At 36.7% G+C, this 22,607-nt stretch overlaps 1 protein-coding gene across 9 annotated transcripts in view; it reads left to right on the top strand.

The window, feature by feature from the left end:
* PLEKHF2 (pleckstrin homology and FYVE domain containing 2) overlaps positions 1-22,607 on the top strand; it is a 362,342-nt gene that overhangs the window by 5,272 nt on the left and 334,463 nt on the right. For 2 of the 9 annotated variants that reach the window (XM_039464904.2, XM_074386841.1), the window contains exon 2: positions 15,725-18,377. The exons of 6 other annotated variants lie outside the window; for them this stretch is intronic. In XM_039464904.2, coding sequence (XP_039320838.1) covers positions 15,739-16,488 — 750 coding nt within the window. In that variant the 5' untranslated portion in view covers positions 15,725-15,738 and the 3' untranslated portion in view covers positions 16,489-18,377. Of the gene's footprint in view, positions 1-7,202; positions 11,147-15,724; positions 18,378-22,607 lie in introns of those variants that run through there. One more of the 9 variants, XM_003938752.4, reaches the window with a different exon arrangement.

Raw genomic sequence — 22,607 nt, 5'->3', positions numbered from 1 at the left:
ATTACTAGTCTAGTACTTAGAGATAACCAGTACTAACTTTTTGGTGTATATCAACCACACTTAAGTAACAAATAGGCTTATGCTATATGTGTTGTTCAGAAACTTAAAATGTTTTAGCAGTTTTTTACATTAAATATTATGTTTTTTCAAAAAGTTTCCTAAAAATTCATGGACGTACCAAAATTTAATTAGTCTCCTATGGTTAAATATTTAGGGTGTTTCTAGCTTTTCAGTATCATAGAGCTACAGTGAACTTCATGTGAACAACTTTGTACACTGTTTTAATTTTTGTATATATTATTAGAAATAGTATTGTTGTTTAAACTTCCTAAAGCATTTGTATTGCCAAACATGGCATTTAGAAAAGTTGTTCCAGTGTGTATACAGTATTGTCAAGAATATGAGGCCCATTTTAAACCGTATCTTAGAGAGGTGAATAATATATTAATATCATTTGAAGTTTTATTTGGGACTGAGTCATTTTTTAAATTTATTGGTTATTTTCATTTGTTGTAGTTGGTTTTTTTTTTTTTTTTAATTGACATTTGTTTCTTATTTTTCTGTTGGGATGTTTTCCTTTTTTCTTGTAAATTCACAGGAGCCCTTTGTATATTTAAAATGTTGGCCGGGTGCAGTGGCTCACGCCTGTAATCCCAGCACTTTGGGAGGCCAAGGTGGGCAGATCAGATTGCTGGAGTCTAGGAGTTTGAGACCAGCCTGGGAAATATGGCAAAACCCCATCTCTACGAAATATACAAAAATTAGCTGGGCATTATGGCATGCCTATAGTCCCAACTACTCAGGAGGCTGAGGTGGGAGGATTGCTTGAGATCAAGAGGTGGAGGTTGCAGTGAGTGGAGATTGTGCCACTGCACTCCAGTCTGAGTGACAGAGCAAGGCCCTGTCTCGTAAATAAATAAATAAATGAATGTTGACTTTTTGTCATATAACTTTAATATTCTTCCCCGATGATGAAGTTTTAGAAGTTTAGGTAGTAAAATTTTTCTTTTATGATAGCTTTTTGTGATGTATTTAACTATTCCTCAGCTAGAAATTTAGGTTTTGTTTTTCACGATTAGAGTTAATGCCAGAGAGAAAACTTTTTACGTGCTGCACCCCCTCACTCCTTTCCTCCAGTTTATTTCTCCAGGATAAATTTTTCTGGGTAAAAATTCCAAATATTTTATTGTTACACATTACCATTAATCCTTGATTTTTTTTTTTTTTCCCATATGCCCCACTGCTGATTGTGACCTTTTGGCAGGTTATTTAGTCTCTGAGAGTTGTGAAACATGTGAGAGCAGGTTGAAAAGGTGCATTGTGCTCCTTTGTCTCCCATTCTTTTTTCTCTTAATTTTCCTCCTGCTTTCTAATAGGGGTTCCCCAAAGTTGAGTCCTCTGCCCTCATTTTTCTTTCATGCATCAGCCAACATCTCTAGGTGGGTCACTACCATATCTCTATCTATCCTGGAGCTCCCTGCTCATCCTGGCATCTCTGTTCTGCAGATGTTTGACTTGTGGATGCCCTGCTGGACTTCAAGATAAGTATGTCCCAAACTGATTTCTTCTCTCTCCTGAAACAAAGCTAGCATCTGCCCTGTGGCTTACCCTGAAGCCTTTGAAGTCATCTTACACTCACTTTTCATCCACGTATTCAGTTATTTCCTAAATCCTGTTTGCTGTGCCTCAGTTATCTGCCAATTATTGTGGTTCGGGCTTTTGTTACCTTTCATTTAGAGACTCTTGTAATACTCTTCTGACTGGTTTCTTTGCCTTCAGTCTTGCTTCTTCATATTCTCTTCAGTCCATCCTATGTACTGCTTCTGTGTCTGATTAATATTTTCCTATTTAAAAACCTTTGTCTTCCCATTGCCTGTGTAATAAAGTGTAAACTCTTCTATCTGATGCTTGCTTGCTTTTGCAGTTTGTCTCATCCCTGTCTTACCAGCCTTCTTATCACTATGCCTCCTCCTGACCCTGCCTCCTCTGGCTCAGTTATTTCCTCTCGGGGGAATACACTTGTATACCATTATCCACCCCCAAACCCCAGATAATTTGAGCTACTACTTTGCTTTAAGGCCCAGCTTGAATTTCTGGTGCTTGTAAGACTTGTTCTGGCCAGGTGCAGTGGCTCACGCCTGGAATCTTAGCCCTTTGGGAGGCTGAGGCAGGCAGATTGCTTGAGCTCAAGAGTTTGAGATCAGCCTGGGCAATACAGTGCAACTCTGTCTCTGCTAAAATACAAAAAATTAGCCAGGCGTGGTGGCATGCACCTGTAGTCCCAACTACTTGGGAGACTGAGGCAGGAGAATCACTTGCACCCGGGAGGCGAAGGTTGCAGTGATCTGAGATCGCACTCCTGCACTCCAGCTTAGGTGACAGAGTGAGACTTTGTCTCCAAAAAAAAAAAAACACTTGTTCCTAATGTTCTACCTGGTCAAAATTACATCCCACTTCAACTCTGGCCCTGGGACCTTTATCACTGTTTTTTGTTTTTGAAAAAAGTTAGACTGTTTTTTGCTTGTTTATCCTGTGCTATTTCAGACTTTGCACAGATTTAAGTTAATTGTATACCTCAGTTTATAGGACATTATAGGGATACCAAACCCCTTCCTTGTTTTGTTTTTTCTCTTGTTAATTACTCCCATGATCATGTTTTCTGTAGAAACACACCTGGATTATATATACTTGTCTACATAAACATGACAATATAGCTCTCTTTCTCTTCCACAAAGGTTTTCAGTTTTGAGTATCTTCTGTCCTTTAATATTACTTTGCACAGAGCAGGTGATAAAAAATGTTTGGCTACTTGGAATTCATTGAAAATTATTAATGGGTTTCTTTGCTTTTGAATTAATCACTGAGACTAAAATGCTGGAGATTAATTTTAGCTTTACTCTTCTGTACCTACTCTGCAGTTCTGAACCTGACCCATCCTTTCTATTCCTATTGTAAGTTTTAGACTCTTCATCAACTTTCTCCTCTGTTTTTGCAATTGCTTTTTAACTGGATCCTGCTTTCAGTCTCTTCTCAAATTATCTTTGTTTCTACAGTTATCTTAGAAAAATCCAGATCAAATCAGGCCACTTCTTCCAAAAATTTCAGAGGGAAGTCTCCAATATTAACAAGATTTTGTCTTATTTTCCCCCTTTTCCTACTAAATAATCCTCTACAGCCTCTGCTGCAGCTGCACAGTGTGCCTTTTTTTTTTCTTTTTTGAGAGGGAGTCTTGCTCTGTGGCCTAGGCTGGAGTGCAGTGGTGAGATCTCTGCCTTCTGGATTCAAGCAATTCTCTCACCTCAGCCTACCAAGTAGCTGGGACTACAGGTGCGTGCCACCACGCCTAACTAATTTTTGTATATATATATATATATATATGTTTGTGTGTGTGTGTGTGTGTGTGTGTGTGTGTGTGTGTGTTTGGTAGAGATGGGGTTTCACTGTTGGCCAGGCTGGTCTCAAACTCCTGACCTGAAGTGTTCTGCCTGCCTTGGCCTCCCAAAGTGCTGGGATTACAGGCGTGAGCCACAGCACCTGGCCCAGTATGACTTTTTTATTTTTATTTTATTTTATTTATTTATTTATTTATTTTTTGAGACGGAGTTTCGCTCTTGTTACCCAGGCTGGAGTGCAACGGCGCGATCTTGGCTCACCGCAACCTCCGCCTCCTGGGTTCAGGCAATTCTCCTGCCTCAGCCTCCTGAGTAGCTGGGATTACAGGCACACGCCACCATGCCCAGCTAATTTTTTGTATTTTTAGTTAAGACGGGGTTTCACCATGTTGACCAGGATGGTCTCGATCTCTTGACCTCGTGATCCACCCGCCTCAGCCTCCCAAAGTGCTGGGATTACAGGCTTGAGCCACCGCGCCCGGCCCAGTATGACTTTTTATGTGCGTTTTTACTTGCAAAGCTTTGCGCCTTTATTTAGCCATTATTTGCCTTCTGAACTCTCGTTCTTCACAACCTGTTTCCAGTGTTAAAATGCTGCATTCTCTGTGCCATGCCCTCAGTCTTCCCTTTTTTTACTTCCTTACTACTTTGCTACTATTTTTATTATAGTACTTACCTCCTTGTGGTTTGTATTAAACTTTGTATATATATTTTTTCCTGATGTCTGCTTTGTTCTTTTTTCCACCAAACATATACACCTTGAATGTAGCTGTTTTGAATGATACTAAAGAAAATTGATCAGGGATGTGACAGGATAACGAATTCCTCAGTAGTGTTTTAGTTGAACTTTACCAGCTTTATTTTTCAGATGTTATTTAATTAATTATTTTCTTGGGACAGTTTCTCGCTCTATTGTCCAGGCTGCAGTGCAGTGGCACAGTCATGGTTCACTGCAGTCTTGGCCCCCCTCAGGCTCAAACAATACTTCCACTTCAGCCTCCCGAGTAGCTGGGACCACAAGTTCATACCACCATACGTGGCTAATTTATGTATTTTTGGTCGAAATGGGGTTTCACCATGTTGGTCAGGCTGGTATTGAATTCCTGGGCTCAAGTGATCTGCCTGCCACGACCTCCCAAAGTTATAGGCTTGTGCCACTGTGCCCAAGCTATTTTTTAGATATTATCCAATGCTTTCTCTACAGCTGTCAGCACTGTACAGCTGCTCACGTACAAATACTTTTTGAAATGATGTGAGTTTTTAAATCTGAGTTTTGTGATGATGCAAATATTCACATAATCATCATTTTTTATTTACTAACTAAACAGCTGTGCTTTTTGGAGAAGAAATCATTTATATATATTATAATGAGATTGAAATTTTTTAAAAAACAGAATCTGGCTTGCTCAAGACTTCCAATTTTTAATTATATACTGTTCTTAAATGGACCACAACATTTGCTTGTAAATTTAAAATCTGTGGGTCTAGTGAAACTGTTGATGCGTAGGGTGTGGTTCCTGTTTTCTCTGAAAATTAATATAGACATTTAAAATGAAGTCTTTGATTTTCATCAAACTCAAGATTGAGAGGCTGCTGCCACATCTAACTGCTGATCATATTCAGCTCAGTGCACACTTACGGCATTTATTGTAAGCATTTTTTTAGGTACTGTTGCAAATACAAAGTTGTAGGAAATAATGTTCTTTTTTTTTTGGTTTTGTTTTTAGGGACTTCCACATCTGTTGGGAATAAACAGGTACACACATTTTTATGAAACACGTAGACTGTAAGTGCTATAAAGTGGTAGAATTAAAATGTATGAGGATTTACCTGGCCACAGGATATACCTAGCCACAATATTTGGCTATGAGGCTATTGAACTGAGTTCATTGTGAAGAATTGGTGAGATTTCAGTAAATAGAGAAGAACAAGGGAGGGAGCTTAGAGGTAGGGAAGGAAGGGGAATATTCAGGTAATAGCTAGTAGTCTGGCTTGACTATAACAAAGATAATGTAGAGAAAGAGGTAAAACCGGAAAGATAGATTGCAGCAAGCTAGGACTTGACTGTGAAGGGCTTTGAAAACCAGGTTAAGGATTTTAGCTTTGATTCTGTTGGCCAAGGAATCTGGTTTCTGAATAGAGTTACCCACTTATAGCTGTAATTAAAGAATATTAATATTGCTTTGTGTAGAATGATTTAAATCAAACTTGTCCAGTCTGCAGCCCACGGGCTGTATGCAGCTGAGGACAACTTTCAACGTGGCCCAGTACAAATTCGTAAACCTCCTTAAAATATTATGAGATTTTTTGTGTGTGTGTGATTTTTTTTCTTTAGCTCATCAGCTATCATTAGTGTTAATGTACTTTATGTGTGGCCCAAAGCAATTATTCTTCCAGTGTGGCCCCAGGGAAGCCAAAAGATTGGACACCCCTGATTTAAATGGTAAAGTTTTAGAGGGCTTGTTTAGAACTTCAAGTCCGTATTGGTTCCCTTCTACCCCTCTAAAGATTTTTTTAACCTCCAATGTGATTGTTCTGATTTTCCAAACTTATTTTCTAAAATCTTCAACTGACTAACTTAGCTGTTCTTACATGCTATGATGAATTTCTCTATCAAATCTAACGTATTTGAAACTGCCTTTACTAGTACCCTAAATTAATCATAGCTTTGCCTTTTACTTTCTTTCAGTGTTTGAAGAATCATTTTGAGTATATCTTTTGCTTATTACCGTATGTATGTATTTTTTTCTCTTAAGTTTGTCAGTGGCTATACCAAATACATAATATAGGTCCATATGCAAAAAATACTTCTGCCATATTTATTTGAAGGTCAAGGTAAAATGAAAAGAATATGCATTAAAAAAAATAGTAGACTGGGCACGGTGGCTAATGCCTGTAATCTCAGCACTTTGGGAGGCTAAGGTGGATGGATCATCTGAGGTCAGGAGTTCAAGACCAGCCTGGCCAACATGGTGAAACCCTGTCTCTACTAAAAATACAAAAATTAGCTGGGTGTGGTGGCAGCAATCTGTAATCCCAGCTACTCGGGAGGCTGAGGCAGGAGAATTGCTTGAACTTGGAAGGCAGAGGTTGCAGTGAGCTGAGATTGTGCCACTGCCTGGGTGACAAGAGTGAAACTCCGTCTCAAACAAAACAAAACTGTGACGCCATTTGATAATTGCTTAGCTAGTTAGTTCATGACTCAATTTTTTTTAAAAATGAAAGTAATGATCACTTAACAAAATTGGAATTATTAAATGAAAGAGTATAATGTGGATGTGTTATCCAAATGTGTAGGTGCTGAGTAAATGTTACTTCCTTTCTTTCTTGGCTGAGACTGTAGAATAAGTCTGCTTTTTAGTAATAGGCATATTTGGTGCTTAGGAGACATTAAAAAAAAAATTGACCTCTCTCTAAATGTGATTCAGAATTTTCAAGTTTCAATTCTTCTCAATCCAGTAATAAATTTAAAATTAACATATGAAAGTTTTTCATTTATTTGGAATATTCTCAGGAGGTTTTGGTAAAGAAAAAAAACGAAAAAAAAATTTTTTTTTCATACCAAAGAAATGAACCTCTTCCTTTGATCACTCATAATTTCTTTTTTTTTTTTTTTTTTTTTTCTTTTTTTTTTTATTGCATTTTAGGTTTTGGGGTACATGTGATGAACATGCAAGATTGTTGCATAGGTACACACATGGCAGTGTGCTTTGCTGCCTTCCGTCCCCTCACCTGTATCTGTCATTTCTCCCCATGCTATCTCTTCCCACCTCCCCCCCCCGCCCCTCCCCCATTTCCCCCCAACAGACCCCAGTGTGTAGTGCTCCCCTCCCTGTGTCCATGTGTTCTCATTGTTCAACACCCGCCTATGAGCGGATCACTCATAATTTCTATAAGTTGGCCACAGTGACCAGAAATTCTAGTGGAAAGGGACAGAAAAAAATGTTGGCCTCTCTTTTTGATGGAATAAGTAGAGTTTACTAAAATTTCAAATATAATTTGCTAAATTTTCAAGTGTTTCTTTTTTGATTTATCATCTTAATGGTTTATTGAGACCCTTACCAAGAACTACCTGATTATTTTGGTTACTAAATTGTAGAACTTTTGAAAGTAAGAACTGTCTTGTCCCTTGCAGATGGTAGGTACTCAGAATATTTGTTAATTTGACTTAGATGTATTAAGAGAGGAATAGTTTGCTTTAATATTATAGATTTGCTCAGGAGGATGTATCTCTGATAGTTTATTGCTGTTTGTTTTTACCTTCATTCTCCACTTGCTTTTTAGTCTCTCCTTTTCCTTTTACATTTTCAATAAAGTCTCAATCCTGCAGTAATAAGGATTTTAAAATCTTGAGATTAAAAGTCATAAATGTGATTAAAAATTATAGGCAAGTAAGTCTGCAGTAAACCAGAAAATATGGCTCATTTGCTATCAAAGACTCACTATTTTAAGGACAGAAAGGGGTTTAAAAATTATTTACATTTTCTTTTTCTTTCTTTAAAGGAGGTAAGTAATTTGTGGGAAATCACTTATTTAGTGTCCGAACCAAGATTAAAATCCAGGTCTTTTAGTTCATAGTTCATTGGTTTTCCACTACAAAGCACAGTTGAATACTGAAGCTTACTGATAGCAGATATCATGGGTATATGTAAGAAATAAAATTAGATGAGTTTTCATTTTAAACTCGTCTCTAAGGATGAGATAAGAAGTATTGATTTCCAGTAGGAAGAACTAGGACATAGTAAGTAGTCCATGACATTTGGTCTCTCCTCTCAATTCTAAGTAGGATTCTGTGTCTTTTTAGAGTTTTTTTTTCCTCTTCTAGTATTACATTTTTAACAGGTGGTAGACACCCCACTGAATAACATCTTTTAAAGTAACATGAATAACATGTTATTTTAAAAGCAAGATGTTACCAAAAGACTAGGATGGAGCTTAGACAGTGTAAATGCAGTTCTTGTCTGCAGTGTGAAGAAGATAACTTGAAACCTTTGATTATTTATTTTTAAAAATCGGTATATAAAAGCTGTCTTTATGAAAGATATGCTTCTGCTGTAATTCTTACGTTTCAACTGTGAATTAACACTGCCAGACACTGCTGGAAAACAAGATAAAGCACATTAAAAAAAAAAAAGTCAAATGGAAAACTGTTGAAATTAGTAAATTCTATGAAGAACCTGAATGTGAAAAGAAACAAATACTAATAGTTTCTCTATTAACAGTTTTAACTAATTAGAAAACATACTGTGGAAAAGAGCTTAGATTCAAAGTGGCAACTAAAAGTATACAAAATCTGGGAGCTTATTTAAGAAGTGTGTAACTATCTTGCAGAAGAAACAAAATTACTATGCCAAAAGATTTGAAGCCTTGGGAAGAGATACTACTACCCTCAAATGCTCAAAACTGTAAAGATGTTAATTCTAAATTAATTTATGGATATAATGTGAGTTCCATCAACTTATCAGCGGGATTTTATTTATTTATTGTAATTTAAAAAATGGTTCTAAACCTTCGCTGCATGTTAGAATTATCTGAGGAGCTTTAAAAATATTTTGGTGCACAGGTCTTACCCTGCATACCACAGACCAATAAAATTAGACTATCTGGGGAAGAATCTAGGTATCAGTATTTTTAACCCTTGTTATTTATCAGCAGAGTTCATTGTTCTTAAATTTGGGTTTTGGATTTCTTTTCTGAGTAGTTCTAATTATTATATTGATTCATTTTTTATAATCATTTCTTAGAGTCTTCCAAAGAACAAAACTAAAATTTACTTATTTTTAAAAAGTAGAATAAACCTCATTCTAGCTTGCAGTTACCATATGGTTTCATTGGGCATGTGTAAATCTAAGATATATTATAGGATCTTAGTGATTTTGCTTTTCCTAAATCTTAAAGCATTTTGCTATTTCATTTTCCTACAAATTATTAATCACTGCTCACTAATATCCCCCAATTATGCCAACAAGAAGAAAATGGAAGAGTGGTAGAATTGCCAAGTAGGGTGATGCAGTGGTGAAATATAGCATCACTACTGTATCATCTCTCAAAAAGATATGAAAACAGTTTTGAGATAATCCTTTTTAGCATTTTTGTTCTAAGCTTTTGTTTAACATATTTGAGAATTCATATTTTTTTCATTTTTTGTTTTCTGTCTTTAATAGCAAAGAAAAGGCAAAGGAAAATATTTCAGAACTATTAGACAAATCAGAAGATAAATGCAAAGAAACAACACTTATATTAATAATGATAGTGAATTTAATTGCGTAAGTGAAATCTTACTATGGGTGTTTAAATGATGATTTTCTAGATGAGTTTTTTCAAACTCAAGAATTAACAGTATTTTTAAGTACAAAATATGAAAACATTACAGGTTCATGCATTCAAAGTTTCATTCAAAGGATGTTGCCTATTTTGGATATATATACCTTTAATATCAGATGGAATTAAAAAATTTGTCATGTTTAAGTTTTTACGAAGCTTTCTCTTAAACGTTTTTTCAAACTATCCCTTTATTATTTTTGTAAATTAGTCATAAAATTCCTTAAGATATTAAAAATAAAAGAGTATTTTGAACCCAGATAGTCAGGTGAAGTGAACATTTTTTTCCTGATATGCCAAAGGTGAAATCTGCCTTGTGATTCCAACGTGAAGCTAAGGTTGAGAACCACTATTCTAAGTAGATTTTATCTGGACAAATAAACAAAATTAGGTAAAATGTTTTTAAGAAAGTTTAGTAATGGTCTAGAATAGTCTACCAGATATATGGTACTGACATAGAATTATGAAACTGATTGATTGATTAAACCAGGTAGCCCAGAAGCAGATCTTAGAATATGTAAAAATTTAATATGATAAAGTGACGTAAATCAGTAGATTAGATTACAAATAGCATTAATGCAAGCTACCACTGGTTGAGTACTTGCTGAACATTTTATGTGCATTATCTCATTAATCTTTTCCTTGATAGTATGTGATATTATTTCCATCTACAAGTAAGAATATCTGAGGTCACATAGTACTTGGTGTTTCTGGAACAATTAGCTCTTTTAGAATGCAAATATTTGGAAAGCAAAAAAGTATTTTTATCTATGCCAGAATAAATTTTAGTTGGATGAAAGAATTAAATATAGAGTTTGTATCATAAAGCATAGATAATAAATAGGTGCATCTGATACCTGGATAGGGAAACCTAGGAGTAATGGAAGAAAATCACAAAAGATTTGTAAGTTTAAATGCTTAAGAAATACAACTGACTTCATGTCAAACACCATAAAACTATAGTAGTAAACTAGAAAAACAAAACAAAAAAGGATTAATAGCCTTATGTATAAAATACTCATAGATCAATAGTCCCTAAATATGTAATCTTTAAAATGCAAGTGGTTAATAGACACATTAGAAAATCATTGACCTCATTAGGTAGTTGTGGAATAAAACATTCAGTTAAATTAAAAGTACTTTTCCTTCCTATCGTAGGACCTTTGTTCATAGTATTTCCTTTTCATGGCTGACTCCTCATTCCTTAAGACTCAGTTTATAATACCACCTCCATGAGGCCTTTTTGTTCTACTCAATCTAAATGAATTTCCCTCTGTATCTTGACAACCTGCTTGTTTCCTTCATTGTACTTCATCTTTTGGAATTACCTATTTATTTATTTATTTATGGCCTTTCTCTTCCACTGCCCTCCAAGCTCTGAGAAGAAAAGCATAATACCACTATCTAGAAAGTGCTCAATGGACAATTGTTAAGTAAGTAAATCCTGAATAAAAGTGAATAAAATAAAACAAGATGCTTTTTAAAAAATCTGTCATGCTTGCTGAATTTTTTAAAGAAAAATGCCATACGTAGAACAAGGTGGAATGAATACTGTCATTGTGCTGCTTGGTAAATTGGTGTTACTTCCAGAATGGAAATTTTGTAAAAGGTAGCAAGAGTCTTTCATGCCTTTTGACCCAGTAATTTTGCTTCTTGGAATTTGTTCTATGAAGCCACTTCTGCAAGGGGATGGGAAAGCTTTCTTTTTCATTCTTCCTGTATTCACTGGTATTCTTTCTCAAGAAAAGTAGACATTAATCAAATTGGGCCATGTTTATAACTCTCTTCTGCTTCCTCTTTTGGTCCCCCTCAATGTGTAGGATTCGGGAAGGACTCAGTCCTTGGCTAGACCCTGTGATCTTGTATTCCAGTCCTCTCACAAAAGTGTAGCATTCTTATTGCTTGGGGCACCTCAGTGTGCTGGAAGTAAATTTATATTTTAGCTAATTTAGGGGAAGGGAGAGGCCTTGCTTAGGCCCTGAGCCAAAGGGTAATGCACTAATCCAGTTCACCAGAGAACATTATTTGGGGTATCTAGCTGTAACCCAGATAAAAGCGGTACTTTTGATTTTCCTTTTGATAACCTCTCCCCACTCCTTTCTTTCCTTGCTGCCTCCTGTTTCCCTACTACCATTCTGTCTCGTGTGTGTGTGTGTGTGTGTGTGTGTGTGTGTGTGTGTATGTACAGGGCAGCATTTATGTATTCCTGGGTTTTTTGGTTCAGTGCTTACCATCTTTTTTATGTCTGACACATACAGGAAATATTTCAGGACCAAAAAGGATAATGGAAGGGGCTGCTTAAGGCCAAAGGTCTTATGTTTTGTGCATGCCCATTGTTGTTCAGATATAGGTCACAACCCATCCATCAATCAAGTGGGCTGCCAGAAGCATTAAAATAAATGAAGAGGAAAGAATGCATTATTCATTGTTGAAATAATTATATTTGTAAACTTGCAATATGAAATATATTTATGTCAGTCATTGTCAGACTTGAAAGCTATTTGCTTTGCTGCAGCCAAATACTAATTAATAATGCCCCAAACCTCACTTAAGTTGCATTATTCTTAAACAGGGAGAAAGATTTATGAACAAAGGTTTAGACTTAATATATTGAAAGATTTGTACAATGAAAGATTATCAAGAGACCAACTGGGTAAATCATGACATATCCATCCTTTCAGGTGATTTGTTCAAGTTAGTATTTCCTTATCTTTCTTCAGTATTTTTAGGGATTGCAGTGAAGGTCCAGAGGTTAATAGCATTCTTAGAGTTCTTGTAAGTCAGTGGCGTTCTAAGGAACAATTAGTGTACCGTAATATACTGTATAGCATCACAGAGAACTCAGATTTGAGGCCTGTTCTGCTGTGACAGCTTGGGCAAATTATTTAACCCCTTTTTGTCTGTTTACTCATCCATAAAATGGAGCTAATAGTGCATGTATCATAAGGTTGCTGCAAGAAGGAAATACAAAGTGCAAAGTTCTCAGCACATTGCTTGGACTGCCTATGAGTAGAGTTCATTCCAGGTTAAGTTTTGCTTTTACATTATTAAATCTCTTTGTGCCTTAATTTCTTCATCAGCTCACAATTCAGCTAATATTAGATACTTCTTTGGGGGACAATAAAAACTTCCGTAGTAACTTCATAGGCATTCAAACAGTTAAAATCAAAAGATAAATGTGAAAAGCACTGTACAAATTTATTAATAATTTTATTAATTCCCATAGCAGGAATAGGGAATCTGTGTTGTATATGAGTTAATTAATAACTGTATGTCCAAGTGGGTGGACTTGGTAGTTGATCCAGGTGGAGATAGATTTTTTTCAGTTTTTTTTTTTTTTTTTTTTTTTTTTTTAAGTGCCAACATCTTTTCCTGCCTTATTGCCTTTGCAGTTATTCCTTTTGTCTGGAATAGTTTGCCCTGTCCTTACCCCTTCTTATGTCTGCCCATCTAGTTCAGGTGAAATGACACCACTGTAGAAAGGGATTTCCTGACCATCTAGTCTGAGTATCTTCCAGTTTGTCTTTTAAAAAATCACTTAAAAAATCATAGCATTGATTAGTACTAGATTCTCGATTTTGTTTTCTCTTTCCTCCTCCCCAGCTGGAATGTAAACCTTGAAGAACAGACACCTTGCCTGCTTTTTATTTTTACATTTTTATCTATTGTCACATACTCAAGTATGATCACCTGTATTGTTTATTTTTACTCTTCTTGCACCTAGATACTAAGTGCCTGACAAATACTTGTTGAATGCTTGAATATAATATAAATTCTGAAAAAATGATCTATAATTATACTTTCCAGAGGTAGATTACCATTGTTGATAGTATAGTAGATATTTTCTAATTTTATGTTCTGTGTGTGCTTACATATACAGATGTCTATGATGATGCTTTTGAAATATGTATACCATTGAGTCTAAAGATAAACATTTTTTACTATATATTATGTCTTTGAAATTGGGCTGTCTTATAATCAAGAGTATGCTGTGGTTTAATGGGCAACATTTTTCTCTTTATGAGTTGCACATAAATATGTCTTAAAATCTATAGCATCTGAGATGTGATGAAGCACAGTATATATTTTAAACAAAAATGAGATCAGGATGTTCATCTCTTTTCTCCTCTTGAAGATCTTGAGCATTTTCCTTGTCACCAGTTTTAGGTCTATCTTATTCTTAAGAGATATGACTAAGGGTGTGTCATAACTTTTTCAACCAGTTCCTCCTGATGGATATTTGGAGCTTTTCCAATTGTTTTCCTTTATAAAAAGTGCTGTGCTGATTATTCTTGTACATATCTTTATGCATGTGAGCAAAATTTCTTTAATGAGATAGATTGGTGTGTACACATATTCTCTGTAGTGTACAAGGGTACCTACTTCCCCTACACCTTTGTGAGTACTGCATCTTAGTAAATTTAAAAATTTTTAATAATGTAAGTGAAAAATATCCTAATGTTTTAACATAATTTCTTTCATTATGAAAGAGAGCCTCTTTTCCTGTTTATTAGGTGTTTTTATTTCCTTTTCTGTGATGTACTTGGGCTTAGGATAGTAGGCTTTTAATCGGCTGGCAGAGTCCTAATTAGAGAAACCTTTCCAGTTTGGAACCATGCAGTATCCTGTTAATTCTTGGGAACAACTTTTAGGCCTGCCACATCCTACCCTTGTGGAGGACAAGAGGGCTTTATAAGGACCCAAGATTTGGGGAGAGACAGAGTTCAGGAATAACTAGAATTCTAGTGTCCTTTATAACGGGGGCCAAGAAGGACCATAGTGTCAGTTTTTGAGCTGAATACTGGAACTACGCTGTTAGTCTTTAAACTTTAAATGTTCTTCTTCTCAGGCCTTGTTGTTCTTTAGTATGACTTGGTTATAGTACTGTATAGTAGTATTAGTTTAGTAGGTTTGAAATAGGATACAACTCTGGGACTTGAGTGAGGTCAGTATTGAACCTAGAGATTAAATGTCTAGATTAATAGGGTTTTTTGCACATTGTTAAAATGTTCTTAACATTTTTTAGTACCTTTGCTGCGTCAAACTTTATCAGTTTCAAACATAGCTATCAGATGATCTCTGCTTTTTATGTTCCACAGTGGTCTGTGGAGGAACAGCTTTCAGTCCTTTGGTAAAAGTGAAGCTACAATATACATAGAATATGAATAGCTCACAGGAAGGTTTTTAGTCTAGCATGGAATTTGTTTAAAGAAGGCTTCCTGGAGGAGATATGATAACCCTAACTAAGTCTTGAAGGATGAGTATGAGTTAGCTGCAGTAGTAAGTAGTAAAAGGAACAACAGTGAAATGAACTACAAATAGTAGAGTGTTCTTAGAATATAATAATTGAGGTGAAGAGTGACTTATTGTGAGGCTGGAGTCACAAGTAAGAACGAAGTAATGAAAGGCCTGGAACACCCTGTATTTAGTAGGCTAAGGGATCATTTTGAGCAATGATGGAGGTCAAGTTAGCATTTTAGAGATCATCACTGCCCAAAGACTGATTTAGGGGCAAGACTAAAGGCTAGGAGACATGTTGGGAAACAGTTCTAGTAATCCAGGTGAGAGAATTAAGGCTGTAGCTCAGTGGTGATAGCTTACCGGAAAAATGGTAGTCATTTTTTTTAGTTTATGTAACATTTGGTTCTCTATTGTTCAGAATCCCATTGAGATTACATTTCATTCACCGGGGTTTATTATTTTGCAGAGATAAGTTATGTTAATTATCCAATTGTCTTTCACTTATGTCTGTAGGAAGTTTATAGTTTTACATATACCTGCTTAACTAGTATGGTGCTACATGGAGATGATATTAAATAAGTGTTTTTGATTATTTTAAAAATCGAGAAATGTTAGGCCTTTTGGTGTGTCTAGTGATTATCTTAGAGGGAAATAATTTTAGAACATTTTGTGTAAAAGCAATGACTTGTTAGCTTAAATTTGTATCTAATTTATTAACTTACAGGAATTTATGATTTCTGTGTGCTAATTTCTTTTTCTTTTTTTAAAAGGCTATTAGTGAAAGATGGTGGATCGCTTGGCAAACAGTGAAGCAAATACTAGACGTATAAGTATAGTGGAAAACTGTTTTGGAGCAGCTGGTCAACCCTTAACTATACCTGGACGAGTTCTTATTGGAGAAGGAGTATTGACTAAGTTGTGCAGGAAAAAGCCCAAAGCAAGGCAGTTTTTCTTATTTAATGATATTCTTGTATATGGCAATATTGTCATCCAGAAGAAAAAATATAACAAACAACATATTATTCCCCTGGAAAATGTCACTATTGATTCCATCAAAGATGAGGGAGACTTAAGGAATGGATGGCTAATCAAGACACCAACTAAATCTTTTGCAGTTTATGCTGCCACTGCTACGGAGAAATCAGAATGGATGAATCACATAAATAAATGTGTTACTGATTTACTCTCCAAAAGCGGGAAGACACCCAGTAATGATCATGCTGCTGTCTGGGTTCCTGACTCTGAGGCAACTGTATGTATGCGTTGTCAGAAAGCAAAATTCACACCTGTTAATCGTCGCCACCATTGCCGCAAATGTGGTTTTGTTGTCTGTGGGCCCTGCTCTGAAAAGAGATTTCTTCTTCCCAGCCAGTCCTCCAAGCCTGTGCGGATTTGTGACTTCTGCTATGACCTGCTTTCTACTGGGGAGATGGCCACATGCCAGCCTGCTAGATCAGACTCTTATAGTCAGTCATTGAAGTCTCCTTTAAATGATATGTCTGATGATGATGATGATGATGATAGCAGTGACTAAGGCCACACTTGCGAGTACTTAATCAGGTGTGGCTGAGAAATCAACTTTGGGGGAAATGTAGATTCTGAGCGCTCTCTTTGTTTTGTTTTAGCCATGAATTTGCCTGAGAAACTTGTAACCTATGTGCCTCAATATATTCCATAGAAAGTAGGTCCCCCTGCCTTCTCCCACTCCTCACACTCTTCTACAGGGATAGACTTTTGCAAATATATCAGATAAATTTTTTGTTTCTTGTTGTTTATTTTTAGGTTATTTTCTTGGAGGGTTGGTAAAAGATGTTTGTTTAACAGATCATGTACTACATTGTTTTCATTTCTGTTATATGGTAAAACTAAAAGCACAGAATTATGGGAAAGGGGTTACAGTGTGGTTCATTAATAATGCTGGTAGCTTTTTTCTAACCATCCTGTTTAATGGTTAAGACACCAGTAACAAAAACACATGATTTGGAAATACTTTGGCTTTTTCATATACCTAGTGGTGCCTTATCATAATAGCACTGTTACATGAAATAAGCCCCTACCTTCTTACTTTCTGGTTTGTTGAAAAAAGACACTGGTGCTCTTTGAAGTGATAAAATGAGTGTTTTTGAATGGATGTAATTAGGAAATACTTCTCATCTGACAGCTACAAATAACCAAGTTTGGAGGTATTTTGACTCAGTATGAATATTTTTGCAGAAAATAGCTGTGATTATATTTTTTGTTTTACATAGATCCTAAATTATAATTGTCAAATATATTTTTAAAATTAAGAATAGGTTGTCATTCTTAGGAATTTGGTTTGAAAATTTATCGGTTCCATAGAATTGTCATACTGCATTAGCTTCTACTTTTACTTAAACATGTTTTTAGACATACGTTCATCTGCCTTAACATTATTTCTGGGTTGAAAATCTTATAAAACCCTTGAAAATAAACAATCTCTTTTTTACAAAGCCCATGTTAGAGCATAGATTTACTTAGGCTTGAAGACCTGGAAGAAATAATGTGTAAGAATGGTCTTAAGGCAGACCGCTTTAAGTTTGGCTAGACTCCATGTCGTGGAAGTATTGTCTATTTCAGTGTGAAACTATCTTGAATTTGCAAATATAGTGTTATATTTTATAAAGTTTTGTAAAGTCCCAAACAATATTTCTATTTTTGTAAAACAGTTGTATGTGTAATCTGTATCTGAAATCATTTTGCAATCTATGAAAATAGAGTAGCAATTGCTATTTCTAAATTGTGAACTTTAAGTCAATCTAGGTTTCTTTTGAGAAGTAACTTTTCACTCTTTGCTTTTGAGGCAGCCATTAGGTTGAAAATATGTTGAAAATATATATTTATCATAGAAAACTTGATGCATTTTGCACTACTTTCTCCGTTTGTATGCTGCAAACAACTACAGTCTTTGAAATGTGGAAAATCAGCAGTCTAAAGTTTGTTTTATATTCTAAATTAAAAAAATCTTCAAGTCTAAATATACTGCAAAAGTCTTGAGAGGTTTGATTCAATAACTTGTGATGGAGGACGCTTTGGTATCTTACTGTTTGGTTAAAGCACTAATTTTACTTACTTATTAAATTTTGAAACCATCTGAGATATACAAATCTCCCTGTAGGAAATATGAAAGAAAAGCACAACAAAACTAGGTTTTTGTTCATTTGCTTGCTTTTATGATTCTTTTGTTTTTTTTTTAATATCAGGTGGATTTTTGTTTCTAAGCAATATATACATATAATCAACCAACATATCTGAAAAGGATCATGAAACCTGAGAAATGCTAATGGAGGCTTGCTGGTACATAGGAATCTAGCAAATTCAGGAACCAAGGGGAATGTTCTGAGATAACATTTACATTGTCAACTTTTATTGACTTTGTTTTACAATAAAAAAAATTTTTAAACACTTTCTGTTGTCTGTATATTGTGACTTGAGGATTTCCCTCCTTTTCTAAGCTAAAAAAGATATGCATATTTTGCCTAATCATTCAACAGCTGTGAGTGCCCGCTATGTGCCAGCCATTGTCTAGGCAGTAGGTTAGAGCAGTGAACAAAACTCCCTTTTGGGTATACCACACGTAGGCTCAGAAAACACATTTTTCCAAATGGTGAAGATAAGGCTTAATGTTATTGAGAACTGCCTTTATATAATTTGGCTTTGCTGTCCAGTTACTGTCAGAAGGAATGACTGACCTGAATTGACATTTCTCAGAAGGAAACATACACATGGCTGACAGGTATATGGAAAAATGCCCAAGATCACCAATCATCAGGGAAATGCAAATTAAAACCACAGTGAGATATTTACTATACCTGAGACTTGTTGAATGACTGTTATCAAAAAGATGAAAGAGAAGTGTTGGGAAGAATATGAAGAAAAGGAGATCCTTGCACACTGTTGGTAGGAATGTAAAGTAGTACAGCCATTATGGAAAACAGTAGAGGTTCCTTGAAGAGTAAAAACAGAGCCAGCCATAGCATCTAGCAATTCCACTGCTAAGTATATACTAACATCTGAAGAAAATGAAATCAGTATATTGAAGAGATATCTGCACTCCCATGTTCATTGCAGCATTATTCACAGTAGCCAAGATATGGAATCAACCTAAGTGTCTTTGTCAACGAATTAATGGATAAAGAAAAGGTGGTCCATAGACACAGTGGAATACTACTCAGCCTTAAAAAAGTTAAATCCTCTTACTTGTGACAACATGGATGGAACTGGTGGACATTATGTTAAGTGAAATATACCAGGCACAGAAAGACAAATACCTCATGATCTTGCTTGTATGTGGAATCTAAGAAAGTTGAGCTCCTAGAAGCCAGAGTAGAATGATGGTTACCAGTGGCTGGTTGAGGGGGTGAGGGTGGGAGATGCTGGCCAAAGGATACAAAATTTCAGTTAGGAGAAATAAATTCAAGAAATCTATTATACAATATGATGACTAGCTAATAACAATGTATTTTTAAAAATCGGTAGATTTTGTGTTCTCACCAGAGAAACTGCTAAGTATGTGATGTAATGCATCTTAATTCACTCAATCTGTCCATTCCACAATATATCTATTCTTCAAAACATACATACAGTACCGTGTGTGTGTGTGTGTGTGTGTGTGTGTGTGTAAGTTTCTGTCAGTTTTTTTAAAAAAATAGGCCAGGTGGAAGGATCACTTGAGCCCAGGAGTTCAAAACCAGCCCAACATGGCAAGGCCCCCAACTCTACAGAAATAAAAAATTCGCTGGTCATGGTGGCATGCACCTGTGGTCCCAGCTACATAGCTACATGGAGACTAAGGTGGGATGATAGCGTGAGCCCAGAAGGTTGAGGCTGCAGTGAGCTGTTTTCATGTCACTGCACGCCAGCCTGGACAATAGAGCAAGACCCTGTCTCACAAAATATGTTTGAAAAGAGTGACTCAAGATAAACTATTTTGACTTAAACCATTACAAAAGTAATCGGGTAAAGTCATAGGTTTAGATTTTTGTTATAGATCCTGCTTTCTTATAGAAATATTCTAATGACTTAAAACCAAAATTCCATAGCTACTTATACCTTTTCACTCAATAAATGTGTTCAGTACTTTTTTTTTTTTTTTTTTTTTTTTGCTAAGATGAAGTCTTGTTCTGACAGCCAGGCTGGAGTGCAATGGCTGTTCACAGGTGTGATCATAGCACACTGCAGCTTCAAAATCCTGGCCTCAAGATCCTCCTGCCTCAAGTCTCCTGAGTAGCTGGGACCACAGGTATGAACCACATAGTACCTGGCCTTAATGAATACTTTTAATATGTTTACTATCATTAGAATGAGTTGGAACAGCAATTCATTCTTTCCCTTATTTTCATGACCTTGTTATTTTTTAAAATCATGCACCAGTGATTTTGTAGAATAACCCTTGATTAGGGGTTGATGTCTTCTCATTATTAAATTCAGGTTATGTATCTGTGTAGCATAAATATCAGAAGCTGTATTCTTCTCATCAGATGGTGCTCAATTTTGTTTCATAGCTTATATTTACTTTGATCACTTGATTAAGGTGGTGTATCCCAGAATTCATTGTAGAGTTACTCTTTTTATAGTGTTTTTGAGGTGGTACTTTTGAGATTATATAAATATTATGGTCCTCATCAAACTTACAGTTCATTTACCTTTCAATATGAACTCAGTTTCCTGAATCAGTGGTTCTCAAACTTGAGTGTGTGACAATCTTTTGGGGAGCTAATTAAAACATAGACTGCTGGGTCCCATCTCTAAAGTTCATGATTCTGTAGGAATGGAGACCTGACAATGTTCATTTCTAACAAGTTTCTGGCTGGCATTGTTACTGCTGCTGGCCCAGGGACCACACTTTATTACTTGTTACTGTCATTATTTTGATGCTTAAACTGTCTCTAATTTGGTCAGTGGCAAGCTGGCTTCTGTGCCCTATTGACAGATCTTCATTAGTTGAACGCTTCTTTTTTGCTACAAGATGTTCCAGGTTCATCTTGTACAAGATGAACTTTCCCTGTCCCAACCCTGGAACTGGTCATTTCCTCAAGGAGCCCTGGTTTCTTTTAGTGCTAAGTGGTACTTAGAAGCCAAAAGCTGAGGACCAGGTGTGCTCACTGCCTTAGGGAAAGTACCACTCCCAGGCCTTTTCAGGGAACAAATCTAGAGAGTATTAGTATATACATATATACACATTCCTATTTAAACTTCTTTATTTATTGAAATCCATGATATCATACAGATGCCTCCAATTCTAACCATACTGTGGGGCTCTACCCGTCTCTTGACATTAAGGAACTGGGTCTCACTAGCTTTAAGATTTTTAAATTATTTGATCAGTCTCCCTGCAAATAACCAATCTCTCATCACCACTGCCCCTCTCCCACATGGACATCCTCCTTAATGCTCCTAAGGCCCTGACACTTCACACTCGGCTGCTCCTATCATAGAGGCTCTCTGCCTACTTGAGCTCCAACACTTTCTGCTGGCTCCCCTGCACTGCCCTGGACATCCTTCTTTCTAGTACTGCATTCTGGGCTGCCCTCATTGATGAATGCTCTCCACACCTCACTTGGGCTCTAGCACTCGACACTGGACCTCCTCTGTGGCATGGGGATGCTCTCCTTACCCTGCCTACTACCTCTGACCCGCCACTCTGGGCTACCCACATGTGAGCACATTGTACCCTGCTTGATCTCTTGATTCTTCTCGCTGGGTCACCTGCATACCTGAACACCCTCCTCACTCTGCTTGAGCCTTGACACCAGACCCTAAGCCTTCCCTCTGTGGATGCCCTCCCAGTAATCATCTTCATGGAATCTAGAACTGTGTCCCGAGCTGGCCACGTAGGAGGGTGCCCTCTCCCTTCCCTCTTCTGAGGCCCGGACCAGCGTGTCAGGCTGCTTCCCTGTGAGGACACCTTGCCCTCTGGGCTCTCTCTGCACTGGCTGCCCTATCCCAGTGCCACCACCAACCTCTACCTGTCACCATTACTACTCTCCTCAGCCAGCCCTGGCTCTGACCCTCAACACCAGGCTGCTTCTCCGAATAGGTGCTTGCCTTGCTCTGGCCCACTTAATGGCTTTAGGGCTGAGCTGTTCAGAAGGAGGAGGGAAGGATTATGGCCATAGTGTCATATACATAATAATAAGTCTTAGAAAAGAGAGAAGGAAAGAGAAAAAAGAAGGAGGGAGAAAAAAATGTCTTTTTAAAACAGTCACCTGGAAGGAAGGGAAAGCAGAAAGGAGAATATATTTTTTAAAACAAACTCCCCTGGGGGTGGGGGAGGGAGTGACGATCTTTTTAAAACAAACTCACCTCGCAGCATAAACAAGACAGATAAAACCAGAGCTCACAAGCTGTTCTGCCCGAAGAAGAGGTTGGAGAACTAAGGAATGAAGGAAGAAAGGAGACTATATTTTTAAAACAAATTCACCTGGGAGGAGAGAGGGAAGGACGAAATGAGGAAGGGAAGAAGAAAAGGAAAGGAAGGGAGTTTGTTTTTTGTTTTTTGGAGTCAGAGTCTCTCTCTTTCTCAGGCTGGAGTGCAGTGGTGCAATCTTGGCTCACTGCAACCTCTACCTCCCAGGTTCAAGTGATTCTCATGCCTCAGCCTCCTCTAAGTAGCTGGGATGACAGGTGTCTGCC

The sequence above is a fragment of the Saimiri boliviensis genome, chromosome 15 (genome assembly GCF_048565385.1).
Source record: "Saimiri boliviensis isolate mSaiBol1 chromosome 15, mSaiBol1.pri, whole genome shotgun sequence".
Lineage (NCBI taxonomy): Eukaryota > Metazoa > Chordata > Mammalia > Primates > Cebidae > Saimiri > Saimiri boliviensis.
Note: the sequence above shows the minus strand (reverse complement) of the source record. Positions and strands in the feature narration are given on the sequence as shown.